The sequence below is a fragment of the Poecilia mexicana genome, unplaced genomic scaffold (genome assembly GCF_051168715.1).
Source record: "Poecilia mexicana isolate PSO_F unplaced genomic scaffold, ASM5116871v1 scaffold_15, whole genome shotgun sequence".
Classification (NCBI taxonomy): Eukaryota; Metazoa; Chordata; class Actinopteri; order Cyprinodontiformes; family Poeciliidae; genus Poecilia; species Poecilia mexicana.
In genome coordinates, this window is record NW_028263384.1 from 27,254,698 (window position 1) to 27,277,951 (window position 23,254).

Genomic DNA, 23,254 nt, shown 5'->3' on the forward strand with positions numbered 1-23,254 from the left:
GAAGTGAAACACATTATGTAGCTTAATTACATACAGGCGGATATGATTTTAAAAGCATATTTAAAATTAGAATATTGCATCATGCTAACAATAACAAAATACAGAAATCTAACCTCAAAAGTTTGTTAAATACCTGTTTAAATGTAAGTTTTCAAGACAAATGGTCTTCATTGAATGTATATTCTAATTTATTATGATTAAATATGTATCTTTATGCAAATGGTTTTAAAAAAATAATGTAAAGAGGCTAGTGTGGAAAAAATATACATATTTGTATTTAGCCTCCCTTTAAAGTTTATATCCCAAATTAAAATCCAGAGCAACCAGTTAGCTAATTAGTTAGTGAAGTAGAAAAATTATGAAAACATGTCATTGAATAATAGGATGTTTTTTTCTTCTTTTATTAAAATCTGTCTTGACTTGGTATTTGACCAGCAAATATTCTGAGAATATATATATTTTTAATTTACATATTTAATACCAAAGCAGTTTTAATGCCTGTTGTAAAATAAAAACAATCATTGTTGACAGAGGTCATGTTTAAGTATTTTAAGTTATTTCTTTATTTCATCCACTTCATGTCATACACCAACAGTAAAACAATCCCGCATGATGACGTCACCATCATGCTTGCTAGTTAGCCTGGACTAAAGAAAATCCTCAATCACAAAAACCAAAAAGACAAAGTTCAAATAAAATGAGTGATATGCTTTCCCATTGATCCAGAATGAATGTTTTGATCACTATAGTTAAAACTGACAAAATAAAAAGTGAAATTGAGAATACATTTTCGTTAACCGAAATAAATTAAAAAAAAGTTAATTGGAGAAAACTGAGTGGAGCTCTATTGTGTATATCAAACCAAAACTTTTTTAAATTACAGATATATTCTCACTTTTTGTGTTTACAAACCTATCAGTCCTTTGAACTGATGTGATTTTTTATTTTATTTTATTTTTTACATCAGTTGTCGACAAATTATGGCACTCCATAATCCACCTGCGGCGCTAATGCTAGTCCACAAAATGGCGGCAGCACAAGTTGAGATAAAACACCAGTCAGTTTGTTGTTCAAGAATAATTGAAAACTTTTTAAAGTGTCTCCTGTTTACCAAATCGATGTAAACATAATCACAATACTTTGATCTTTATGAAAAAAACAAACATTTAACTAATAAAACTAGCAAACACATTCTAAAACCTAAAACTGAATTAGACAAAAAGTCAATATGAAATAAAACCCACAAACGATTATAACTCTGGCTCTGATTTATTTTTTGTAGAATTTTATTCATAGTTTTATTTATTTTTTTGGTCGAGACATTTTTGGATGCAGTGCAGCTGGAAGGATTATGATGGGTAACCACGGCAACAAGTGTTTTTACAACTGGGAACAGCTGATTAGTGACACAAATTCTCAAATAAAAATATATGACTGCAAATCATCTGCTTAACGGCTATTGAGCGGTTAGCACGTCATGAATGTCATAAAGCAACAATGTTCAGTCAGAGTCCTCTTCAGAATCACTGTGAAACCGACTGCTACTGGAGATCCTTCGTTCCCAGGGCGACTCTTAAGATACTTCAACATTTATTTTCTCTTTAGGGTGAATATTGGAACACATCAAAATAAATGAATGAATAAAGACAGACGGTTTTGTTTTTTAAGGGGTTTAATGGATGTATGATTCATTTAAAGGAAGTGGTAAACACATACAAAAATACCCTTTCAATACATTTTAGAAACAAACATCTAAATGACTTGTGTTAAATGTTTCTGAACAGCAGAAATGAGTCGTCTGAAACAGAGTGGTGCAGATATTCAAAAAAAAAAAAGACCTAGCTGCTATGAATGCTATTAAAACAAAAAGATCACATGGTACAAATATGCATATATAAATAATGTGATAAGAAAACCCCCAATAATGACAAAAGATGCCTTTTTGGAAAAAACAAAACAAAACAAACAAAAAAAAAACAGCCCTCTGTACATTTTAGTTTGGGAAACTGATTCTGGAAAAAAAAGAAGCATTAATGAAGAAAGAGCGTCAGTAGTAGCATCACTCGACACGTACATCAAACACAAAGCCACTCGGCGTCTACAGGGCGGGTCAGGGTGGGGGTGGAGTGGACGCATCTCCGGACAGCCCACCCACTCCCACTGACACCCACTCAACCTGTGGACCCACAAGATGCCTTCTAAGAACCTCCACAGGAGGCGCAGAGGGTTAGCACCCGAAACAAAGGGAATATTCTCTCTCTTACACGTCAACGCAGCCATCGCTAAACGCTTGCACGCAGCCAGCCAGTCATCCAAAACAAAACTTAACACAAAAACAAAAATAAAGATTTTCTTAAACTACAAAACAAAAAGAAAAAAAAAAATCACCAATATGAGATTCGGTTTGATCCGAAAGAGTCTTTACAGTTAGAGGTTGGAGAGAAACAGAATCACGGCGGAGTATTAGGGCCACGCAATGAAAAATGACAAAATAAAATAAAATTACAAAAATAAAGTTGTAATATTACGAGAATGCATTAAGAAAATAAAGTCAAAATTATACAAGAACAAAGTAATAAGAGAATAAAGTGATATTACAAGTTGAAATTATACCAGAATAAAACCGAAATAATATGAAAATAAAGTCAACATTTCGAGAATAGTAAGAATAAAGTTGCAGTATTACCAGAATAAAGATGTAATTTTACGAGAATAAAATCATAGTACTGCGACTTTATTCTCAGAATACTTTGACTTTCTTCTCATAATATTACTTCAGTTATAAAGTAATAGATTAACTTTATAACTAGTTCTCGCAATATTACTATTCCCCTAATGACTACCAGTTTATTCTCTCATTTTCGCAACTTTATTCTTGTCATTTTATTATTTTGTTTTCTTAGTGCGGCCCCAACACTCCATCGTAATGGTACGGACGTGGTGGATCCAGTTCTCCTGACTTTCTGCCAATCAGGTGGAAAAATGCCAAACTGGTACTAAACACATTCTGGTAGCACTTACCTGCTGATCTTTATGAGGAGAACTCACCGAAACACGGGACAGAGACACGGTACGCAGCGTTGTGGCTGGTCGCTCTGTGATGTGACAAAGATAAAAGAAACAAAACAAAAAACAAAACATTTCCATTCCTGTCGTACAGGCTGCTTCTGTTTGCTCTTATCGAACTCGTATAGCGGCTAAAAAAAAAAAAGGAAACATTCCAGGGATGGAGACGATTTGTTGGTACAAGCGACAAAGAAAAAAAAACCAAAAATAAATTTTTTAAACTTTTTCTTTTTAGATAAAACTACAATAGAATAATCAAAAGACTTGATGATCTTTTGTTTTTGTGTGTTTTTTTTTTAAAGACAAAAAGTTATGTACATCAACATTTACAGTACGGGTGTGAAGGAAATGTGGGAGAATGACCAAACATGAGCTCTCTCTCTCCAGCAGAGTGAATAAGAAGAAGCGCCTATTTTTTTATTATTATTATAATTATTATTAAAACATCATCTGAAAAAGAAAGAAAGGAGGAAACAAAGGAATCTGACATAAAGAACAGCTCATCTCCCAGGGCTATGTTTGTGAAACACAGATGGAAAAGGAAGAGGAGACGGAGTAAAAAACTGCTGCTGTAGTTCTCGTGTCTCTGAGCGGGTCGGCGCCGGAAGAAAACCCGAAACGTCTGCGCCGACGCTTCCATCCTGCTGCGTCACGGTTCGCACAGACCGACCTGAAGATGATCCAAAATGTCGCCGTTTGGCTCGACTGTGGAGGCTCCGCCCACTGCGGCGGCGGCACGGTTCTGGTGCGGCCCGTTCAGGCTATGTGGATCCGGGCCTTCTCTGTTTCCTTCAGCCGCTTCGCCTGCTCCTCCACCGACGGGGAGTGGGGTCGTTTAGAGGTCGCGCCGTTCAGGGGATCGGCGACTCGGCTGACCAGTGTGGGGATGGAGCTGCCAACAGGGGGCGCTGTGTGCTTAGGGGCCGCATGTTCTACCGAGGAAAGAATATTTAAAATATCTTAGAATACATATTCAACAAATATATTAAATATTAGCAAAGACAGCAGCTCAATTAAAATTTTTAGGGTCACAATTCGATTAAGAAAAATTTTTGATTTGGAAAAAATTTGAATCACAATTTTTAATTCAAAAATAATTTTTGAACAATTTTCAACTCAGAAAATTTCAGATTCAGAAACATTTTGGATTTTGAAACCATTTTTGAGCCAGAAAATTTTGGATTCAGGAATATTTCTCAAAAAATTTTTTCAATTCAGAAACATTTTGGATTCAGAAAAAATACAGATTTGAAATATTTTAACTAACAAATTTCAATTCAAAAACAATTTCCCAAACATTCTGGATTCAGAAACGATTTGATTCAGAAACCGTTTTTGATTCCAACAATTTTCAATTCCGAAACCAATTTTTCTATTTAAATGGTTTAGAGTTTCTGTTTTAAATATCTATTTAAAAAAGTTCTATAAGGTTCCAAAGTGCATCAGATTATATCCTTTTACATTTAAACAAAAACGTTTGTGTATAAAATTCTGTAACTTAAGGGGGAAATAATTTTTTAGGGAATTATTTACTTAAAACAAGCTCTTATATTTAACAGAAACATTTATTTTAAGTTACTTTTTGTATCTTATTTAAAGTGTACTAAGATATTTGCACTAGAAACTATTACTTGGTAATAATTTGCGTTTTTCATAATTTGAAGCTCTTCTTTAACATTTCCTGTACGGAGGAGAGTTGGACTCACTTGATCCGATGACGGGAATGGACATGCCCTTCTCCTCGCTGGCGGCCGCAGCGTCTGGGTTCAGCGTTCCCTCGAACAGCGGCGGCTTGGGCGGCGTGACGCTGCTCAGACACAGACATAACCTCAGCGGCGTCGCCCAGAAAACCAGAAACGTTCAGAAACGGGTTAAATTTGTTACTTGTGACGGTTGAGCGCGAGTTTGATGGAGTTCTTCACGACGCGGCAGCTGTTGCTGGTCGGCAGCGGCGACGAGGCGTCAGGCAGCTCCATGCTGGGAAGTCTCTGGAAACGGCAACAGGGACGTTTGAAAGATAAAATGAGCCAAAACGTTTAATGAAACCGAGATAAATACCTGCGTTCTCGAGGTATCGATGGTTGGAATGGGTTTGGCCTTTGATCCAGAGTGAGGCGGCTAGCGGAGAGAAGAAGAAGAAACAGCAACGTTCTGTTCATCAACACGACTCTAAAAGATCCGACGGCAGATTGAAACCAAAACATCGAGATTTTATCTGGAAACGGCTGAAAAACGATCAGTTCAAAGTTCAAATTCACCATAAATTTACTTCAGATAATTTATCAATAACAGAGATTCAACGAAAACGACGAGCAGATGAGTTTCTGGAAGGAAGGAAGAGAGGAAAGGGAGGGAGGAAGAAAGGAAGGAAGGAAGAAAGGGAGGGAGGAAGAAAGGAACAGAGGAAAGAAGGAAGAAAGGAGAAGAAGAAAGGAAGGAAAAAGAAAGATGGAAAAGTAGGAAGGAAAAAGAAGGAAAGGAAGAAAAGAAGGGACGAATCGAATGAGAGAAGGACGGAAGTAAAGGATATAAAGGAAGGAAAGATGGAGGAAAGGAGAAAAGGAAGAAGGAAAGACATGATGGAGGGAAGGAAGAAAGAAAAGACAGAAGGAAGGAAGAAAGCATGGAGGGAATTTAGAAAAGAAAGGAGGAAAAAGAAAATAAGAAAGGAGGGAAGGAGAACAGTAGCAAAATGATGTAAGAAAGGAAGGATGGAAGAAGACAAGAAGGATGGCGGAAGTGTAGAAGTGTTTTTGTTTGGAGGAAAAGGCTGTAAGAAATAAAAATCAAGCCTTGAATTCCAGGCCTTCCTTCTTTCCAAACTTTTCCAAACCTAAATTAAAATCCAGACCATCGGAGCTGCAGCAGAAAACAAAATGGAGGACGACTCACGGTGCCGGGCGCCTCGCCATGAGGGCTGCAGTCCGACGACGGCGGGTACGGCTCCTTGAACGTCGAGTCGTCGCTGGGCACCGCCTGCAGCCAAACACAGGAACCAGTTAGCTTCCCCTGCACCAGAACTCTGAGCCGGTTCAGAACCGAAGACTCACGTCCGCGTCCTTGTGCCTCTTGGCGAGGTCGTCCTGCGTGGGCGAGTGCGGCCTCTTGGTGGCGGGGGCGGGGGCGGGAGGCTCCTCCAGGCCGTTGGGCTCCTCCTTAGGGCTGCTGGGCTTCACCGCGTCACTCAGGGCGCCGCTGATGGACGATCCGGTGGGCGGAGAGCAGTGAGCGGCGTCTGCATGGAGAGGAGAGGGAGCGATGCGTTCAGGGTCCACTGGGAAATATCAGTTATACAGAAGATGAGGAACTGAACACAAGAAATGATGCAGAGGAAACCTGTGACATCAGGGAGGGAGGAGGGAAGGAGGGAGAGAAGGAATGAAGGAGAGAGGGAAAGAAGGAAGGAAGGGATAGATGGATTATTGGGAGGAAGGAAAGAAAGAAGGAAGGATAGATAAATTGTGAGAAGTTGTGATGCATTCAGGTCCAACTGGACATGTCAGTTTCTCAGATAAGCTGCTGATGCTCTGATCAAACCAAAATCAGATGAACTCGCCTTGTTCTGTAGCAGCAGCTGATGCTACTGGCTGCGCCGCCGCCGCTGCGCTCGATGACACGGCTGCTGCTGCGGCGGCGCTCGTTTGAGGCGTGGCGGCGGCTGCGCTCGGCGCTGGAGACGTCTCCAGGCAAATCTGCTTTGGCGGACTCACTCTGCGGACAGGAAGGGGACAAAGTCAACACCAGATCTTTGGAAGGAAAAAAGGAAGAATAGATGGATTTTTCACGAGATGTAAACATAAAAACAACCAGTCCTCCAGGATGTTGATTTTTTTTTGTTTTGTTGCTGCACCTTCTTCTAAAAGTTGCAGCCAAAGTTGAACTTTTTAATTTTTTTTAAGTTTATTTTTGTCATGATTTGACAAAAACACTGAAATTTCTGAAAAAAAGAGGATTTTTACATAAATTACGCAAATAAGCCATTTCTTAAAACAGAACCCTTAATCAGAGTTTGGTAGTAACTAGTTAGATTTACTTGAGTAACTTTCTTGAAGAAAAAAAAAAGTACTTTAAGGAGTATTTTTACTCTTGAGTAAAATTTCTGGATTTTCGGCCCACTGAGGGAAAAAATAAACATGTTTTAACCAGAAATTCACCAGACTCAGACACACACCTGCAGTTTCTGTTAAAGTTTCAAAGTTTTTTATTGAATGAAACTGATTTGGAACATTGTTTTTAACTTTTGTTATTTATATAAATAATTGTCATTTTCATCCTTAAAATACCAAAATTTCCACTTAACTTCTTATTTTGGTCCATCTGATGATGTAATCTTTAAATGTTAAATGATAATTTGATCAGTTAGTACTTGAGTAAACTTTTTATCAAATACTTTTTTACTCTTGAGTAATTTCTTGGACGGCTACCTTTTACTTTTACATGAGTAAAAATATGTTGAAGTGTTGCTACTCTTAAGTTCTGGTGGTAACAGATTTGTGGATAAAAAGCTGCAGTTAAACTCCACAGCAGAAGAAGAAGAAATGTTAAGGAGATTGGTCAGATTTGCGTAAAACTTGCGACTAATGAGTGAATTTGCATCAACAGTTGCATTCTCGACTTCCAGGAGGAACAGAACGAGGCATTTAAAAAGTAAGTGCACCCTTCGTCGGTGTCCGACGCGGGTTTGAGGGGTTTGCTGCTCGGGGAGCTGAAGGGCGTCCCTGAGTCGGTGTCTCTGGAGCTGTCCAGATGGCTGCTGTCCAGGGAGATCCGCTTCGAACTTCCACCGTTCGAACTTCGGTTCAGCTCCGCTATGCTCTGCGGAGGAGAAGAACGAAAGAATAAACAAAACGAGAAACAGAAAACAACACAAAACAAGTACTAACAACAAAAAGAAACGCAAAACAACAAACCCTTTTCTTCTTCTGCACCAGTTCGGGGGGGAGATACTGATGGAGCTGTTTCTTCTTCACGTGCGTCGCCTCGATTTTCATCCCGTCTTTCAGCATGTTGATGTTATTAGCTTGTCTGTACACTACAGGGAAATGCATGTAATTAGCAAAGGAGGAACTTTTTGATAGTTTTTTATTGAAAGAAACCGATTTAAATAAAAAAAAATGGCCTGATTTTTTTACTTTATGAGTTATTGTCATTTTAGTCCTTAAAATAAACAAAATCTCCACATAAACTTTATATTTTGGTCCATCTGATGATGCAACATTTAAACATTAAATGATTGATAATTTGATCAGGTGATCAGTACTTGAGTAAACTTTTTACCAAATACCTTTATTGCTACTTTTTACTTTTACTTGAGTAAAAACAAGTTGACGTTGTGCTACTTTTACTCAAGTACAACTTTTGGGGACTGTGTACGTAAGCCACAGCTCTATGCTAAGCTACGTTAGCGTCTGGAGGCCGTACCCGTGTCTGTGAAGGACTGGATGTCAAACGTGAGGTCGATGTTCACGCTCTCTGCGTTCTCCACCTTCTTGAAGATGATCCCAATAAACCACATGGAGACAAAGTCGTTTCTGCGGCAGAAAAGCACAAATTTTAACGGTTTTCAGGGCCCGACCTGGACTCGTCGTGAGCGCGGGGACTCACTCGTTGCGGTTGTCTTTGGAGCCGGGGAAGGACTGCGGGTTGACGTGAGCCAGCGTGATGTACTCGTTCCTCTCCAGGTTCCCCACCAGAACGCGGATCTTCGACTCTACGAGGCCGATCCTGGGAGAAGCGTTGAAGCAAAGTGAGATTCATCTTCTTTAAAATTTAACAGATGAAGTCTGATCTGCAGAAACCTTTATGCCAACGCTGGGCGATAAAATCAGATTTTATTTTCCTTAAAAAGAAATTACAGATGACAGAAAACATTTTTAAAAATTGGTTTTATTTCAACCTTCCCTTCTGAGAGCTGACCTGATTTAACAGAGAAAAAAATAAATATTGTCAAATACGATGGCAGCTCTACGGTGAAATAGGGAAACAATAATATAATAAAAAACTGATTTTTCAATAATTAAATCCTAAAAGAAAAAAACAAATCAATAGTATGAATTTATCTCCCACCTCTACTTTATGCTGGTTTTACTCTTTATAGGTTTATGTTTGAGTAAAATGAACATTTTCTTTTATTCTATGAACTCCTGACAACATATCTCTGAAAGTCAAAGCAAAAATTTTGTGTTTATTTGCCGAAAATGAGAAATGGGCAAAATAACGAAAAAGATGCAGAGCTTTAAGACCTCAGATAATGCAAAGAAATCACGTTTATATTCATTTAGAAACAATAATAAAGTTTTAACTCAGAAGCAGAGGGCTCCATTTTTTCCAGAGCTGTACATCAAGACTTGAAACAAAAATCTTTTAATGCACATTTTCCAGCTAAGAGCGAAGCAGCTGCCATTTCCTACCAATTCATGTTTTTACTGAAAGTTGGATGATTTTCTGTTAAATCAGACGACTGAGTGAAACATTTTGAGCTCAGAGAGTAGAAATGAGGATCACCAGTAACACTTACCATTCTAAGTGGTTTTCCTCTGTGGATGCACTGGCAGTAAGAACAATGTAATGCCTGTCGGGACAAAACATGTTTAGAGAAACCTTAAAACATTTCGAGTCATCAGTGATCTGAGGAATTCCCTTAAATATCTGTCAAATGTTGGGATGTAAAGAGTTGAGCCTCATGAACCAGATTTGATCCGTTATGTAGGCCGTCCACATTTTATTCTGTGGTTGCAACAACTTTTTTTCCCACTGCATTTGAATATTTTAGAGTAAAGGAAACCTCATCCTCAAGCATTGGAGGCAGTTCTTGTTTTGTAAGATACATCTGAACAAAAAACAAACAACAAAGACGTACTTGTACTTTTGGAAAAAGTTGGGTGGCTCAAAGAGCTTCGGCCATTCTGCTTTGCCTTGCAGAATCTCGTCTGTGACGCTGAGACCTGTTCAGGACAAACAGACGAGTGACTAGAGGTCAAATTAAAGGACGAGTCTCCGAGTCCGATCCTCGAGAGCCAAACACTCACTCAGCTCCTACAGACTAGCGGCAGCAGCAGTTAGCAAACACCTGGTGGAAAAGCTCATCATATCAGGCCTAAGAACGGCACTAAACGGCTTCATGGAGGAGCATTATTGACTTACTTAAAGAGACAGACGCCCAATTTCTTTAAAGTCATGTTTGTTTTTAATAACTGAAGGAAGCAGTTACTTGATTTTGCTGTAAAGTGTCATTATGTGTCTTGAAAATACCCAACAATGACTCTTTAAACATACTTTTTGTCAATCCCGTGTTTTTGTTTCTAAAAAATACATGTATTTTATGTTATTTTCTAATTTTATATGTCATGTTTTCATTAACTGTAATTAAGAGAAATAAAACGTTAGTGTGTAATTAATCTACAATATGTTTCACTTTATGATGAAGCTCCTGAAATAAATAGGCTTTTCAGTAATATTTAAATTTAAACCAATTCTAAATTCAAATATTAAAATGTAAATATTAAATGTAATTTAAATTTAATTTACAAATAATCTTTCAACACGCTCTTCACCTAAATTTACAAAGTTTGCGTTTTTCTAACACTATGAAATATTTAGATATTTTTGACTTTAATGTTAAAATAAAGTCAACATCACTATTTGAATATTAGACTAGAGTTATTGTCATTGCACAGTAACATGTATAATAAAATTAATAGTGCAGCACAAGACTACTCAGAAATATGATCCCTCAGTTTATCTGAATTCTGCTTTTGGATCAGTTTTATTTAATAAAGTGACACATTTTAGTAAAGATGTATTAGATTTATCACAGCTGACAAGCCTAAAAATGTTATAAAAAAAATCAGCTCAATGATTGAAACTGGATTTACTGTAATTTAATTTTGTCCACTTGTTCCAGCTGTGTTTTTACAAAATACTTGGAGAAAATACACAAATTTTGTCTAAATCAAGCAATAAAAAAAAAAACAGTAAAATAAGCAGGTTAGAGAAACCCTAAAACATTACGGTTTAATAAGGCGGGACGTTTTAATTGCCAGACATCCGGAGCGAACGCGTTCGGATCGTTTACATTAAACTCGCATCTGGCTCTGGAGAGTTGGAGCTGCGAGACATTCAATGTCTCCGGGAAAACAAAGCAGCATTACCGTGTTTGAACTCCTCCGTCATGATGGTGCGCGTTGACGTGGAAACGTTGTAGGTGGAGTTCTGCTGGGGGTACGCAGGCGTGATGATGGGCATCAGGTGGTATCTGTCAGACGGGTTCACCTGGGAAAAAAAAAAGAGGAACAAGAGTTGGATTCTCTTTACAGACGAGAACACAAACACACCCACGCTGCCGGACAAAATGACTTCCATGTTTCCACTGCATGTCCTCCTTCATGTGCAGAAATTAGAGAACAACTTTATAAACTTTTACGCCACAATAGAGCTGAGCTAAAGCTCTTCTAATAAACTATGTGATGCTTTAAAATGTCTTAGTTCAATTGCATTTATGAAAGACATTTAAATATAAGCAAAAATAAACAAATACGGAGTAAACAATCATTAAGTATGAAAATATAATTTACAGCTCAGAACTAAATTTGGATATTTATTGTTTATTTAAACATTACAACAACAAAAAAGAACAAACTATTACAATTTAGTTTACTTCTTCAGTTAGTTTCTCCAAGTCTTCATCTCCCAAAAAAGCTTCTGCATATTTTACAAATGTTTTCCATGACTTTTCATTTATTTGGACTAAATTAAAATAAGACAGACAAATTATTCAAATGCATTTATTGCTGAAGGAACACAAAACTTTACACAAATGTTTGAAAAAGTTAGTTTATTTTTGGTAGCAGAATGATTTATGAGCAAATAAACATTTATTTTATTTAACAGAAGTACCAGCTCACACCCTGGTTGAGAGATAAGATATGCTGCAGCGCCCCCTGGTGTAGAAATCTATTGGATACAAGTAATAAAAATCAAACTGCGGCAAATAAAAAGCAGCTTTTGACATTAGGACGTCTACATGTAATCTAACTTACAAAAGTACAGATGCAACTTTGTGAATTTGAATTTCACAGGTTGCTCAATCGTAATTCAATTAAAAAGGTAAAAATTAAAATGGATTTGCTACAGAGTAATAAAAGTTTCAGTGAATAAACCCCTAAACCTGAGTTTCTAAGAAAATAAATAATAATAATAATAATAATAATAATAATAATAACTACACAACACTAATAAAAATACATTCTGGATACATCTGTACAATGAGGCTGCAGTGAATCGCAAAAACTCCTCTTCACGATTTTTGCAGCTACATCTGTTACTTGTGCACTTTTCCTACCACAGCTTTTCCTTCCATTTAACTTTCCATCACAATTCTTGGCTGCAGCACTCTGAAACAGCCGGTTTCTACATAAGTTAATCTTCAAAATGATAAAAAAAGAGTTTGTATAATATTTCCCAGAGAACGTGAACGTTTTGTTTGTCACTAAGGCCCATTTATAAAACGCTACAGGAATAAAAGCTTGTAATACACCACTCTGTATGTAATAAATCTTTATACCAAGTTTCACTTCTTGAACTGAAATAAATCAGTTATTTCAGAGTCTTTTCTGCAGTTCTTGTTTATTTTTATTGAATGGTTAAAGCTGCGTTTTCCTAGCAGAATGAAATGCTCAGGAGCTTCTTCTCCTTAAACTCATCCAGAAACAAACCGCCGCTCATACTCACTCTGGGGTCCCAAACAGGTAAATTGAGATTACTGTCCTCAGGTTGTTTCAGTAGCACAGGATTCGGCCATTCCCTGCAGAGGGGAGAAAGTACAAAAACACAGTAAATAAATGCTGGAGAACTGAAGTTAACCAGAGCAACGACGAACCTCTGAACTCACCATTTAGAGAAAACCAGGAAGAACTTGTGGACGAGTGTAGCAGCTACGGCGTTGGGGTAGAGCTGGCAGGTCCGGGCCACCAGCATGGCCCATGAAACTCCACCCAGAAAACCCAGGATGTTGGAGTAGATCCCTCGGCCTGCAGCCACGAAGAGCACAAGAAACGTTTGGTCGTAAATATCCCAAAAACTGAGCATCACTAAGGGCATCACTACTTCAACATCAGATGGACCAAAATATAAAATAATATGCAAATTTTGGTATGTTTAGGACCAAAATGACAATAATTCATATAAGTAACAAAAATATATAATAAAGTCAGGAAAAAGAAAAAAAATTTCCAAATCAGTTTCTTTCAATATAAAACGTATAAAACAAAAAAAACTGCAGGTGTGTGTCTGAGTTTTTATGAAGTTCTGGTTAAAACATGTTTGTTTTTCATTCAGTAGGTAGAAAATCCAGAACTTTTACTCAAGAGTAGAAACACTTCATAACACAATTACTCAAGTAAAAGTAAAAAGCATAATAAAAATACTCCTAAAAGTAAATTTATTTCAAATGTAACTGGTTATTACCCAGCTCTGAATTTGCCTTAAACATGTGATCAGCTGTTGATTTACTTACGTTTCGCCCAGAGTTTGATGGCTCTCAATGTCAACCTGAAGTTCTCTTTGTTTGGCACCAGGTATAAAATTTCATCGGTTACTCGACAACCTGCAACAATAAAGTCTAATTAATAAACTCAGAGCACCAGGACTCCGTCTGAACGCGATCCGAGCCGCGTACCGTTGAGGCTTCGGATGCACCGAATGTCCAAGTTCTTCAGGATGGAGTCGCCCCGCAGGTCCAGGTTGTCTGGAATGGACTGTAAGGCCAATCTGGCAAAAAGCAGGTCAATCTGCAAACAATAACCCATATGGACTCTGAGTTTCAACGTGATATTTTGTGATGCTACTGTAAAAACGATACAAATATTTAAAAATAAAAAGGTAACTGTGTGGCTGCGATTTTACAGCTCACCTCAATCCCATCAAATTTGAATTTTATCACAGGTACAAAAGCGTCTTCAACAGCCTGGAGGAGAAGAGAAACAGATAAAAACATAACAAAAAAACTGATAAAAACTTTCACTTTTAAAAACAAGTGCAGGTTGTTTAGTTAAATACGGACCCTGAGGTCCTTGATCTCTTCATGCTGTTTCAATTTCTCAAAGAAAGACTGGAAAAAGTCGGTTCTCTCTACGTGCCGCGGCGCCACACACAAGGCATCAATATCAGCTCCTGCAACAAATAATAAATAATAAATGTCATCTAAATGGTATCAAGTTCAATAGTTAAAACATTTTGACATTGAAGAGCAGAGACATTAATCTCCAACAAGTGGAAAAAAAAAGAAATTTTATCAGAGGACACACACTGGTCAACACGCTTCCTCAGCAGTGTGAACATTTCTCAGTATTAGTTTATCATCATCAAGACATTATATGAATATTCTACAAAACCGTACAGAAAAATAATTTATCCAAAGATTTAAAGCTGCAGAACATAAAACCGTTTACTTATTTGTTGAAACACTCAACATGTTGTGACAGTTTTCTATGACACATAATCTGTTAAAAGATCGATCTGTCCCGAGCAAAATCAACCACTCAGAGCCAGGAGGCGGGGCTTAGCGCTGGCTCCAGAAAATCATCTGTGGCTATGCTAACTAGCCTTCGCATTCACAACAAGCTATACTAGCTGCAGTGAAACAGAGCAAGGGAGGCAGGGTGATTAGCAGCGCTAAGACCCGCCCCCTGGTTCTGATTGGATGTTTCTACCACTGGGAGAAGGCAGAGAGCTCAATTTTTAACAGATTAGCTGATATCATATTAAATAAATCAATTAGTTTAAGTAAATTACAATTAATAAATTAATATTTATGAAATTCATAAATTTTATGAATTCATTTAATAAATTTATATCTCACCATGGCATGGAGACAGATTAATCAAATATGTAAAACAAATATATTTCATTTTATAGAAGTCACATATTGCAGCTTTAAGACAAAAAAAAATGTCTTTGGCACAAAAACTCAACTATGATGGATTTATGACATATTTTATATTTTGGTGGACATCAGTGTTAGTACAGATCCTATGCAATGTTTTATAAATGAGACCCCCCCCCTCTCCCGAGTAGTATTCTTAAAAAATACTCTTAAAATTCTACCAATAAAATAAAATAAACTTATTTCCTCCATTATACAGCTCTAGAAAAATTAAGAGATCACTTAAAATGATCAGTTCTCTGGTTTTACTTTTATTGGTCTGTTTGAATAAAATGAACATTGTTCTTTTATTCTATGAACTACTGACAACATGTCTCCTAAAATACCAAGCAAAAATTTAGCATTTATTTCCAGAAAATGAAAAATGGTCAAAATGAAAAAGATGCTTTAAGACCTCCAATAACACAAAGAAAACAAGTTTATATTCATTTAGAAACAACAAAACTAGTGTTTTAACTCAGGAAGAGTTCAGAAATCAGTATTTGATGGAGTAACCAGGAGGTTTTCAGTGGGATTCAGTGCAGTGGACTCTTCATTTTTTCCAGAGCTGTAGGTGAGTTTTGCATGCATATATTTGACCTTTTGCTCGTGTTGTTTTCCTGAGCAGATGGACACAAACGGTTCAGTCCTCACTGTCACAAAAACACAAGAACAAAAGAACCTAACAAAGCAGGCCGGAGCTTCTAATGAGCCGACAAACTGAGCTTTTAAAAACACAATGGAGTCAGACGCCTGCTTATGGCTCTGGCTGAATGCTCCGTCCCTTTTCACCGCAAAGCCAAAAAGAACCGGTACCAGATGAGCACTTTAATCTTGTTGTTGGACTTTCGAGCCAAAATATCTGCTTTGATGGCATAAAAACATGACAGCATTGTGCTCAACTTCAGTTCTTGTGTTTTAAATACTTTCTGATTTCAAAGAATTAACCGCCTCCTCAGGTTCTGCAGCATACAAATATAATATAAATTATTAAGTGGAATATGAATTAAGGTGAACCGAATGAGTGCAGGGGTGTCAAACTCATTTACGTTTTGGGCCAGATCATTAAGGCATTAAAGGGCCGGTTGAGCCAAAATGTACTGATAAAACCTATTAGAATATCAATAAATTCTTAAAATTAAATATTACTGAACATATTTTCAGTCCATCCAGGATTTCGTGATACTTTTTGTGATTTTTTGCAATAAAAATCAAAGTGTTTGTGGTACTAATCTAGAAATATTTGCACTTATTTATGACGGTAAGTGCGACTTTTTATTACTCACTACATAGATCACGGACTATAATCTCACATCAATTAAGGCTGAAGCAGCTGCTTAGTACAAGTAAAGTTTTTAATAATTTTGGAGAAAAATCAGCAATAAACTCCCAATTATGTATCAGGTATTTATTGATTTTTGTGTACATTTCCACGATAATTCTCAAGAAACTAGAGGGACTGATTGATATAATTTGACAATAAACAGATAAAAACTGCAATGATTTGATTGATAACATGATATTTAAGCACATTTAGTGTTTAGTCTAGAATCTAGAGGGCCACATAAAAAGCTACGGCGGGCCGGATTTGGCCCACAGGCCTCGAGTTTGACAAATGTGAACTAAGCAACGTAGCACCCAGGACTTTGCTTTAACTATGGTGCAGAAATAACGACGTACCTTTTGTGTGAACTCCAAGTCTGTATGAACCAAATGTAAAAATCTTTCCTCCAACACAACTAATAGCAGACGGTGGAAGGTTCTGCAGGACAGAAATGGTGATGAGTGAGAGAAACGATGGAGAGTTCGCATCCTCAGCATCCAAGAAACAGACAGACGTACCTTTAATTCACTGATCTCTGCGATCCATTCTTTAACTAAGTTATTCAACTTCCCAAGAACAGCGAGTCTGAAAGGAGAAACAGAAGTTCAGCATGGGCGTCTTTACAAAATCAGCTATTTTATCAAACATATAGATGGGAATAAAATAGGATTTTTAGTGGATTAAACAGGTGCAAACTGTTACATCTCTATGCAGCATAGACGTTTTCATGTAAAAAAAGAAAATAAAAATAGGGTTTTACCCTAAACTCTGAGCAGTAATGTAGTTTAGAAAAGAAATGTTACTCAGAAAGAGGCTAACAAACCATAAACTGTCCCAGAGGTTATTGCAATAAACAACAATATTGTTGTTTTGAAACCATTTTCAAATAATATAAAGCAAGAACACATTCTCAAAGATCAATAAACTTTAAATTTTAATGAACATTTAACACTGGAACTGGAAGACATTTTAAATATCTAAAATAAACAAAACAAGAGAAATGCATAAAATTAATTACAAAGTCTATGTAAACAAAATTATCCTTTAAAAAAGGGGGCTAGTTAAGACAAAAGCACCAGACTGAAGACTTTAATCAACCAGTTTTAGGCAGAAAGAGAGAAAAGAGAAAAACGATAAACAAATTGAAATTACTGAGTTTGTTTTAGTTTATCATGCGATTAAATGATTTACTGCGACAGACCGACTCAGAAATTAGCCTAATTTATCCACATGTGAAGAGCAAAGACACTCAAAATGTAGAAAAATGCCAACAATGAAAAACGTAACCTGAGCTTTAATGTTGATGTTAGAAATATTTTTACCTCCATCATTTGCTACAAATAATAAAACATTCACTAAACTGCTACGTTGTTGCATTAAAATCTTAATTTTCTCAAAAACAAAACAAAAAAATTGTATTTTTAATGTACTTCTAAAATTGAACAAAAAAGACCAAATTAAGTGAAAATTCTCCAGAATGTGAATTTTTAAAATGTGATTAATCAAAAATCGTCAGAATATTCTATTACTGAAATAATCGTAATCTGCAGCCCTACTCAGAGTGGAGCCACTGCTCCTGCAAAGCCTCCTGGGAGTTTCCCTTTGGAGGTTTTCCAAGCAGGTCACACAGGGAGCAGAAAGACTTTATATTTCTGCCGACCTGAAATCACCTTGGGTTCGCCCAGGTGTGAGCAGCAGAGAGAGAGATTTATCTGGGTTTCCCTCCTGGACCGGTTACCTTCACAACCCAACTCTAAGCAAAGCAGAACTCAAACGATGCGTTGATAAGCAGTGATGCAGCTACTGCTGAAACGATTAATCCGATTAATCGATTACCAGAAGAATCGTCAACTAAGTTAGCAACCGATTAATCGTTAAATGGAGTATGAAGACTCTGGAAAAAAAGGCATTTGGTGGAAAAAAAAAACATTCAGAGCAATAAATAAGCCAAAACTTTACACCAAAAATATAAATTTTGCATTAAAGGTAAAATTAAACCTTTGTAAATTTTGTCAATTTGAGTTACTGTTTTTATTTATACTTTTATTCAACTCGTTTTCCGTTTAATGTTTAATATTTCTGTATTTTATTGCTTTAATATTTGTTTCATGTTATGACGGTGTAAATTGGTCAACTGCTGTTTTAAATGTAATTTGACATTGACATAAATACGTTTGGGCCAAAAATCAAGTGGTATAGTTTTAGTTTTATGCTACAGTATTGAAATTTAGTGTATAAAATGTTTTAATTTTGTATTTTAAAAAAATTTAATGATTTATTTATTTTCATCTTTTAAAGCATTTCTAATATTGTACAAAAAGACTTAAATTATTAAATGAAAAATCTTTAGAATTGCCATTTTTAAGTGAGCACACTTGCAGTTAAGGACAATTAATAAATAATAAATAACAAATATAAATATTAATAATATTAATAGTGAGCATTTAACCAAAAACATTTAACATTTATTAACATGAGATTTTGGCTGGCTCTTTAATGTTTCTTTTTTTTTACAAAAACAAATATCTAGACGTTAAATTACCCCGGTAATTATTGCGATAAATAATAGTATTGTTGTTTTGAGACCATTTTCAAGTAATTATTTGATGACATAATAATGTAAGTTCACTTTCTTAAGGATCAATAAACTTTAATTTAGTAAAGAACACCTCACTCAAAGATATTTTAAACGTATATAAAAACACGACTAAGCCTGTTGCAATAAGCAATTAATCACATAAAAATTTAAAAAATGAGCTTGATCATTTCCATTCTAGTTAATACTTTTAAAGGGAAATTTTGTTAATAGAGACATCATAATGCAGGGGTGTCCAAACTTTTTTACCAAGTCAAAAATTCTCATGGGCCAAGAAAAACATAAATAAAGCAAATAAATCAACGCATTTTTTTTTTTTGAAAAGCGAAATATTTTTTATTGTAGATCCAAATAATTTTTTTAAATGACTATATTCTAAGTTGAACAACTTAAGAAATAAATTGTATAAATAAATTAAATATCAATTAATTTATCTAATAAATTAAAAGCTGGTTTGTGTGCAACAAACTTGGCTTTTCAGTACAAAACAAAAGTTTGGCTATAAAAAAAATTATTCACAAAATTAAATTAATTACTATACTATTATCAATACATTACTTGAAAATGGTCCAAAATAACGATATCATCGTTAACGGTATAGTTTTTATGACAATTTATTGCAAAACGTTTTAATCCCGACAGGCCAAGATGCAACAACCAAAAACAATGAACAAAAATAAAAACCTACACACAACCGAAACCATAAATAAAATGGATTGTGAAATCTTTGTAAACAAAATTGTCCTGCATTAAAGTATCAGAATGAAAATCAACTTCTAATTGATTAATTGTGACAGGGTTAGTCTGGATTAATGTGGTTTAAAGTAAAGTGAAAACCTCACCTGTGGTTCAGCTCCTCTTCGTCCTCAAAGACACCGAAAGGTTTCATAGCGTCACAGAGTTTCTTGGTGTACAAATGGTCTATTTCTCGTGGGGGAGCCAGGCTGATGGCCGAGGTGATGCCATAGTGTTTCTGAGGCTGCTGCCCACCAGGCATGGCGCTGCGAGAGAGAGAAAATAAAAACACAGTAAATTACTCCTTAATAACGTTTCCACAGCTTGAACTAAAACATTAAGACATTTTTAACCAACATTTGAGGGAGATATTCTGACACGCTTCACTTGCACCATGGCAACAATTTGACCAAATTTCAGCCATTAGAAGAGACGTCTATCAAAATTTAATTTGTACCGAACAGATTTTTCCTGTCGGTAGAAATAAACCGATAACAGCAACAATGAGGGATTTTAGTTGGTCTTCCCAGCCTAGTGATACGAATAAAAAAGCAATAATTGATGGAAAATTAATGTTCAGAAATGGTTGTTTTAGGTTTTCCTTCAAATAAAAAGTGATTATAGTGACTATTGTTACTATATAAAGAGGAGTTTTGAGACATTTAGTGAAGAACTGATATTTCCCAACAGGGAAATACTTATTAAATGCGAGATCTTCTCCACATTATTTGATTTGTAAGAATTGGTTTTGATCAAGACAAAACATGTCCATGAGAAATTTGGTAAACATAGATAGCTAAACCGTGTTTAGTTTTGTTTACATTAAATAGACATGTTACTATCAGTCAACCTGCAGCAGAATTTAACTTTTTAATGAACTAAATAGTTTGCACTGAATTTATTAATTTTAGACCTACAGAGGAACAATCACAGCTTCAGTAATTACAACTAGAAACTAGAGATCGAGCTCGAAATCTGGGTGTAGATTTTGAGCTTTCAAACCTTCAGATTTTGATCTGAAGGTTCAGGCCTGAACCTTCAGAACAGCATAAAGACGGTTACAAAGTCGGCCTTCTATCATCACATTTTCAGGATTAAATCACAAATGCCTCAGCAAAATCTAGAGAAACTCGTATATGTCACTGTCGTTAATCACATTGATTGCTGTAACAATGCTCTTACAGGTCTGCCTTAAAAAAAAAATCAATCAATCAATCTGCTGACTTACTCACTAAAACTAGAGCACATCAACCAGTTTTAAAGTCATTGGCTCCCTGTAGCTCAAAGAATAGACTTTAAAATACTGCTGTTAGTTTATAAATCACTGAATGGTTTAGCACTAAATTACATTAAAGATCTGCTCTTGTTGCATCAACCTTCTTCAGGTTCAAGTCAAATTTCCAAACATGGAGATGCAGCGTTTGGATTTTATGCTCCACAAATCTGAAATAAACTTCCAGAAAACTGCTGAAACACCGACTTCCTTTAAATCAAGGTTAAAAATCGATATGCTTGAACTTTTCTTTGATTTATAACTGAAACATTAGTTATGATCTGCAGTTCAACGATTCCTGCTTTCCTTACTTCTGCCACTGCAGACCTTTGGTATTTTCACTATATTCTCATCATGAGAACTTTTAATTGCCGTAGTGCTTAAATGTGCCAAACAAATAGATATGCATGTAAAAAAAAATCAGCTGAATAAAGAGGTGAGCATGTACTTTTCTAGCCCAAGCAAAGTGTGGTATCAAAAAAATACATATCCTAATTGTCAGAATTTACTTTGACAAAAACTATACACAATGTTTTCGGAAGCTCTTTATAATATTTAAACTATAATAATCTAAAGTAGCAAACTTGACCTCAATGTGAATAAAGAAACATTATAACTAAATTAACAAATTTTCCCCATTTTTGATATCAGATATCAGTGTAAATTGAGTGACATTAATCATCCCAGAAGTTAAAATTTGAAAATGACGCAAATGTCTTTATTTTTACCCTGCATAAGTCACCTCAATATGAAATAATGAAAGACATTTTAATACATTTAAAATGATTTGTTTTGACATACAACTACAAGAATGTGCTATTCACAATATTTGGATTTTCCATGTTTTAGCAATCATAATTCATTACACATTTGATGTCATGATACAATAAACACCTGTAAAAGTTTGTCTGTGGTTGAAGATAAATACTTTCTAATTTAATGGCAGGATGTTTTTTGCTTCAATTTTTAATTGTGAAAATATAATATTTCAAATTACCTTTGACTTACATTTGTCATAATCAGTGAAAAGTTAGATAATTTGCTGGAAACATTGAGAATATTTTTTTGATCATTTTTTAATGAACACTTTTGTGACATAGCTCAGATTTCAAAAACACTAAAACTCAAAATTTTATATTTTTAAAAAGACAACTGTTTTAATTGTAACCTGCATATATTATTTTGGCATCATTTATAAAGCATTTTAATGCACCCTGTAAAGAAATAGTTTGTTTTGATACAAAACTCCTTTAGTTTACATAACAATTGATTTAAAAATTGTAATAACGAAAAGCTATTGTTTGTTTTGGCATACTATTTCAATTTAGAACTTATTGAATGTCTCCCGTTTGGAAGCTGCTAGCATTTTAAGTTGATCAGTTTGAGACTTATTGCCGGGAAAACTCCAAACTCTTCACTGACAGCAATGAGCGTAATTAGTATTACTTCACCAACAAGCTTAAACTATTATATTTTTGTACATTTCAAAAGTTTGAGTAGCTTTAACAAAATAATGGCACAAAAAGTTTAAATATGAACCTCAGTCAGGCTGCTAGCTGAGAGGCTACAAACAGGTTGGAAGAGCTAACAAATTAGCTAATTTAGCAGGTAGGCAAGTTTTTGCTGGCCGATACGGAAGCGGCTCTTTAACTAATTACCCCCTTTCCGGTTAAAGTCATTAATATTTTACATTTACCTAAACAAAAACCATTAAGGTGTATGTATTCATTTTCTGCAAAAGTTTACAAACAACAAAGAAGCTAAGCAGCAAACGGCGGCTGCAGGCCTTGTTGTGACAGCTGGCTAACATTAGCTTTTAGCCTATTCTTCATGAACGCGAGCAGAAAACCCGCTCAGAAAGTACAAACCGTCCCGCATGCATGACTTACCTTGACATTTCTTTCATGACACTAAAAAACTTGCAATGTTTTTTGTTTTAAATACGTAAAAAAAGAAAGTAAGAAAGTCAGCCAGTGGGGATGACAACAGCCTCGACCTGATTTCAACAATGGTCACTTTCCAGAGAACAGTTCAAACCTTCCCACTGAACCGGAATCACTACTTGGGAGCTAACGAATCCGCTCGAAATCCCGCAGGAACATTCATATCTAATTTATCCTCCAACCCCAAGCAGAGTTTTGACAAATGGTAGCGAGCCAAGCACGCGTTTAAGTGCTGTTATGGGTTATTTTTAGATCCCAAACTACAAATGTAACGGTGTTTGTTGCCCGACGTCTGCGTGCACCACGCTGAACAACCACCGTCAAGAGGCACCGCCTCACAGAGGGCCACAGATCACGTGATCACGTCGGACTGACGCTGTTACGTAACTAGCGTGTT

General features: G+C 35.9%; 1 protein-coding gene across 1 annotated transcript; it reads right to left on the reverse strand.

Annotated features, from left to right (window-relative positions):
- Positions 1-1,654: 1,654 nt before the first annotated feature.
- papolg (poly(A) polymerase gamma) lies at positions 1,655-23,148 on the reverse strand. The gene is made up of 24 exons (XM_015007748.2): positions 22,804-23,148; positions 19,749-19,907; positions 16,829-16,895; positions 16,667-16,748; positions 14,126-14,235; positions 13,976-14,029; positions 13,742-13,853; positions 13,580-13,669; positions 12,956-13,094; positions 12,796-12,868; positions 11,217-11,337; positions 9,926-10,010; positions 9,584-9,637; positions 8,671-8,790; positions 8,488-8,597; positions 7,977-8,098; positions 7,724-7,881; positions 6,623-6,777; positions 6,117-6,301; positions 5,959-6,042; positions 5,125-5,184; positions 4,951-5,054; positions 4,773-4,873; positions 1,655-3,998 (listed from the first exon to the last, which is right to left on the reverse strand). The coding sequence occupies exons 1-24, from the start codon at positions 22,818-22,820 to the stop codon at positions 3,823-3,825; spliced, it is 2,538 nt and encodes an 845-aa protein (XP_014863234.2). The 5' UTR covers positions 22,821-23,148; the 3' UTR covers positions 1,655-3,822.
- Between the last annotated feature and the right edge of the window lie 106 nt (positions 23,149-23,254).